The sequence below is a fragment of the Bison bison genome, unplaced genomic scaffold, assembly GCF_000754665.1.
Source record: "Bison bison bison isolate TAMUID 2011002044 unplaced genomic scaffold, Bison_UMD1.0 scf7180017864451, whole genome shotgun sequence".
NCBI lineage: Eukaryota > Metazoa > Chordata > Mammalia > Artiodactyla > Bovidae > Bison > Bison bison.
In genome coordinates this window covers 7,727,606-7,733,391 of record NW_011495013.1, presented here as the reverse complement: position 1 = coordinate 7,733,391, position 5,786 = coordinate 7,727,606, and the positions used below count along the sequence as shown (strand labels likewise).

General features: G+C 46.8%; 1 protein-coding gene across 1 annotated transcript in view; it reads right to left on the bottom strand.

Moving 5' to 3' along the window:
- Positions 1-5,080, bottom strand: part of NIPAL1 (NIPA-like domain containing 1) — a 31,138-nt gene extending 26,058 nt beyond the window's left edge. Inside the window, exon 1 of the mRNA XM_010858886.1 lies at positions 4,889-5,080. Coding sequence (XP_010857188.1) covers positions 4,889-4,934 — 46 coding nt within the window. The 5' untranslated portion in view covers positions 4,935-5,080. The remainder of the gene's footprint in view (positions 1-4,888) is intronic.
- Positions 5,081-5,786: the final 706 nt, after the last annotated feature.

The window sequence follows — 5,786 nt, the reverse complement described above, 5'->3', positions numbered from 1 at the left end:
CAGTTTATTGTGATCCACACAGTCAAAGGCTTTGGCATAGTCAATAAAGCAGAAATAGATGTTTTTCTGGAACTCTCTTGCTTTTTCCATGATCCAGCGGATGTTGGCAATTTGATCTCTGGTTCCTCTGCCTTTTCTAAAACAGCTTGAACATCAGGAAGTTCATGGTTCACATATTGCTGAAGCCTGGCTTGGAGAATTTTGAGCATTACTTTACTAACGTGTGAGATGAGTGCAATTGTGCGGTAGTTTGAGCATTCTTTGGCATTGCCTTTCTTTGGGATTGGAATGAAAACCGATCTTTTCCAGTCCTGTGACCACTGCTGAGTTTTCCAAATTTGCTGGCATATTGAGTGCCCCATTTTCACAGCATCATCTTTCAGGATTTGGAATAGCTCAACTGGAATTCTATCACCTCCACTAGCTTTGTTCGTAGTGATGCTTTCTAAGGCCCACTTGACTTCACATTCCAGGATGTCTGGCTCTAGGTCAGTGATCACACCATCGTGATTATCTGGGTCATGAAGATCTTTTTTGTACAGTTCTTCTGTGTATTCTTGCAAGTAAGACAGTAGGTGTTGCAAGAGGGCATCAGAGGGCAGACACACTGAAACCATACTCACAGAAAACTAGTCAATCTAATCACACTAGGACCACAGCCTTGTCTAACTCAATGAAACTAAGCCATGCCCGTGGGGCAACCCAAGATGGGCAGGTCATGGTGGAGAGATCTGACAGAATGTGGTCCACTGGAGAAGGGAATGGCAAACCACTTCAGTATTCTTGCCTTGAGAACCCCATGAACAGTATGAAAAGTCAAAATGATAGGATACTTGAAAGAGAAACTCCCCAGGTCAGTAGGTGCCCAATATGCTACTGGAGATCAGTGGAGAAATAACTCCAGAAAGAATGAAGGGATGGAGCCAAAGCAAAAAGAATACCCAGCTGTGGATGTGACTGGTGATAGAAGCAAGGTCCGATGCTGTAAACAGCAATATTGCATAGGAACCTGGAATGTCAGATCCCTGAATCAAGGCAAATTGGAAGTGGTCAAACAAGAGATGGCAAGAGTGAACGTCGACATTCTAGGAATCAGCGAACTGAAATGGACTGGAATGGATGAATTTAACTCAGATGACCATTATATCTACTACTGCGGGCAGGAATCCCTTAGAAGAAATGGAGTAGCCATCATGGTCAACAAAAGAGTCCGAAATGCAGTACTTGGATGCAATCTCAAAAACGACAGAATGATCTCTGTTCATTTCCAAAGCAAACCATTCAGTATCACAGTAATCCAAGTCTATGCCTCAACCAGTAACGCTGAAGAAGCTGAAGTTGAATGGTTCTATGAAGACCTATAAGACCTTTTAGAAATAACACCCAAAAAAGATGTCCTTTTCATTATAGGGGACTGGAATGCAAAAGTAGGAAGTCAAGAAACACCTGGAGTAACAGGCAAATTTGGCCTTGGAATACGGAATGAAGCAGGGCAAAGACTAATAGAGTTTTGCCAAGAAAATGCACTGGTCATAACAAACACCCTCTTCCAACAACACAAGAGAAGACTCTATACATGGACATCACCAGATGGTCAACACCGAAATCAGATTGATTATATTCTTTGCAGCCGAAGATGGAGAAGCTCCATACAGTCAGCAAAAACAAGACCAGGAGCTGACTGTGGCTCATATCATGAACTCCTCATTGCCAAATTCAGACTTAAATTGAAGAAAGTAGGGAAAACCACTAGACCATTCAGGTATGACCTAAATCAAATCCCTTATGATTATACAGTGGAAGTGAGAAATAGATTTAGGGCCTAGATCTGATAGAGTGCCTGATGAACTATGGACTGAGGTTCGTGACATTGTACAGGAGACAGGGATCAAGACCATCCCCATTGAAAAGAGATGCAAAAAAGCAAGATGGCTGTCTGGGGAGGCCTTACAAATAGCTGTGAAAAGAAGAGAAGCGAAAAGCAAAGGAGAAAAGGAAAGATATAAGCATCTGAATGCAGAGTTCCAAAGAATAGCAAGAAGAGATAAGAAAGAGTTCTTCAGCGATCAATGCAAAGAAATAGAGGAAAACAACAGAATGCGAAAGACTAGAGATCTCTTCAAGAAAATCAGAGATACCAAAGGAACATTTCATAACCCTGTATACGAGACAGCAAAAGAGACACTGATGTATAGAATAGTCTTTTGGACTCTGTGGGACAGGGAGAGGGTGGGATGATTTGGGAGAATGGCATTGAAACATGTATAATATATATGAAACGAGTCGCCAGACCAGGCTTGATGCAGGATACTGGATGCTTGGGCCTGGTGCACCGGGACGACCCAGAGGGATGGTACGGGGACGGAGGAGGGAGGAGGGTTCAGGATGGGGAACACATGTCTACCTGTGGCAGATTCATTTTGATATATGGCAAAACCAATACAATATTGTAAAGTTAAAAAAAAAAAAAAGTAAAATCTCAGAATCATTAACATATACCATTGCATCCAAGAGGCCAGAGAATGCAGATGGGTACCCACAAAAATACAAAGTCTCAAATAATTTTGTACTTGGTTTCATTCCTAATTATGAAGACTTATTCAATTATTTGGGCCTCTAGGCCCAGACTGTCTTGCAAATCTCTCTGTTCTATTAATAGAACCTAGGTCAATGTCATTTGAATAAGTGAACAAATGAAAAATGGATCCTTTACTCCATGTCAGGTCAGACTCTGAAGTGTTTGCTTCATATAAAATCCCACCTGCATCTACTCCTCAAACTAAACTGTAGGAATTATTCTCAATTTACAGACGAAGACAGACTTGAGGGTGTCATAGCTGAGAAGACTGCCTGTGTTCTCAGCTGCTTCAGTCATGTCGGATTCTTTGCAACTCCATGGACTGCAGCCCACCAGGATCCTCTGTCCGTGGGATTCTCCAGGCAAAAAGACTGGAGTGGGTTGCCATTCCCTCCTCCAGGCGATCTTCCTGATCCAGGGATCGAATTGGAGTCATCTGCATTTCCTGCATTGCAGGCAGATTCTTCACCACTGAGTCACCAGGGAAGTTTCACTGGTAATTCTGGTTTCTCTCAAGTCTTTTCCCCCAGTTGTTGTTCAGTCTCAGTCGTGTGCTCAGTCGTGTGTCCAACTCTTTGCAACCCCATGGACTGCAGCACGCCAAGGTTCCCTGTCCTTCACCATCTTCCCGAGGTTGCTCAAACTTATGTCCATTGAGTTCGTGATGCCACCAGAGTCCCACACAATTAATTACCACAGTTAACCCTTGGTATTAAACATGGAGGGCTTCCTTGGTGGTTCATTGGTAAAGAATCCACTTGCCAAAGCAGGAGACTTGAGTTCCATCCCTGGATTGGGAAGATCCTCTAGAGAAGGAAATGGCAATCCACTCCAGTATTCTTGCTTGGAGAATTTCACGGACAGAGGAGCCTGGTGGCTACAGTCCGTGGAGTCACAAAGAGTCTTACAGAACTTAATGACTAAAAAACAATGATTAAACATGAAGCTTGAACATTTCTTGTTGGAACTAAATATACAAGCAAAGCAGGAAAATCATCCCTAAGTTCAAACAAGCAGGTTAATTCACACATCCTCCTTGGGTGGATGTGTTAGTAACAGTGGACATGTTAGTAACAGTTTGACTTACTGGTTTAGGAATTCTTTAGACAAAGATTGACTATCTAGGAAATAATTCTAGATCCTACTGCCTTCATAACCACTTTCAAAACTACAACTTTCTAATAGTTTGTGAATTGTTCAGGCATTTTACTCTGTGTTCGTTCTTTCTCTTCCTGGCACCGTTCTGACTAGTTCACTGCGTTCTACCTTAAAAACAAAACAAACAATACCTCTCCATATCAAGGAATAAGCTGGGAGAGCCAAGGGAAGAGAAACTCGGGGGATTTGCCTGCAGTTTTGGGAAGGTAGAGTTCTTGCCACGCCTCTCATTGCCCCCTCCCTCTTGACATCCTTACTGGGTAAACCAGAAATCAGCTTTCCTCTGGACTCTGTACAAACTGAAAACTGTGATTTCACCTGATACAAACTGTCCGCCCGCGCCCCCTCCCCGCCTGCCTGGTCCCCAGGTCCTTAGTTTCATCCCGAGTTACATGAGCCTTCGGTACTGAAGTTGTAGAAAGCCCATGAGCAAAGAGCAAGGGGCGGCGCCCTAAGACTTTAGCCGAAGAGGGTGGAGGCAGAAACCCAGGCCACAGAGCAGTGAGAAACCTACAAATGATCGCGCCCAGTTCCGGTCTCGCCTTAAGCAACCAAGTGACTGCAGCGAGTCAGACGCGAGGCTACAGAGGTTGGAGGCGTTTTCACCTCTCAAAGAAAGAGGAGGGAGGTGGGCAGCCCAGCCTTGTTCAGCGTCCTCCCCTGAGGGTGTTCAGGGCGCCTGACCCTCTACCGTTCTTGAGCTTCGCCAACCCAGTGCGGGGCGCAAGACTGGACCCCCCCACCCCGGGTCCACGGCCGCGCCCTCTGCCCACGGGATGACGTCGACCACGGACTCTGGAAGTGAGTCCGAGTCAGTGGAAGCGGCTTTCTCGGATGAAACTTGGGAGTCTTCCCACAACACCCTGAACACCCCGTCAAGACACTCAGCTCTTCATAATTTACATGGACCTGTCTTCTAGAGTGGGAGTGGGAAGCCACGTATATCTTGTTCGACTCAGGCATTCCCATAGAGTCTGGCATATTGTTGGCACCAATAAATATCTGTAGACAGCTGAGAGAATGAATAAATGCATGAATGAGTACGTTAAGAGTCGGCGTTTCCCTTTCTGGACTCCACAAGTACCCGCGACCGCCCGCCGGGTCTCATCGCCATCCGGACGCCAAGTCCTCCTGCCCGGAGCAGACACTCACCTTCTCGGCAGGGCTCTCCGGGCGGCAGCCTCACCTGTCCCCCCATGACCCGCGACGGGGCTTCTCAGGCGCAGAAGCTCGCTCCTCAAGCAACCGGTCTTCTCCTGCTCCCCATGTAACCGCGTTGGGGCGGAGCTGAAGGGTCTCGGACTGCGGCGCGCAGACCCCGGCCCCAGGCAGCCTCAGCCAATGGGGGCGGCGGGGTGGGGCCTCCGCTAGAGCCACGCCCCCGAGCCGCGGGGTTGGGTGCTGATTCCCACAGAGCGGGCGGAGGCTGCAGTCCTCCCGCGCAGGTATCGAGGGTTGGTGCGAGGACGCCCCCTGGGGACCGCTGCTGGACCCAAGCAGAACAGAAGCACAGGCACACTTCGCGGGGTAAAGCGTCTCTCGGAGCGTGGAAGTCGCCAGCCAGGTCAACTCCCTGGAAATTTTGTGATGTAAAAGTCTGTGCTGAGGCCCACTTCAGGCTCTTCCCTGGTCGAAATGCCTTCTGCCGGGGGATTCTGAGGGCCCTGCTTTGGGTGTTCGCGGCTTTGCAGGGAAGTTGTGGCCCCTGGATTCTGCTCTGATTACCAAGTAAAGTTTATTCTGGCGGCTTGAGAAGAGAGTTTGTTGTTTTGTATTATTATCAGCTTTTCCCTAAATCCCTAGGCTCAAACTGCCACCTTCCGTCTCTCCCTTTCCTAAGTCATATAGTTATTGCCCTAAACCCTAAAAGAAAGGCAATGCTCAAACTGAAACGACTAATTCCTACAAAATAGTAATAACTAACGTTTATGATTTTATTTTTTGGGGCTCCAAAATCACTGCATATGGTGATTGCAGCCATGAAATTAAAAGACGCTTACTCCTTGGAAGGAACGTTATGACCAACCTAGATAGCATATTCAAAAGCAGA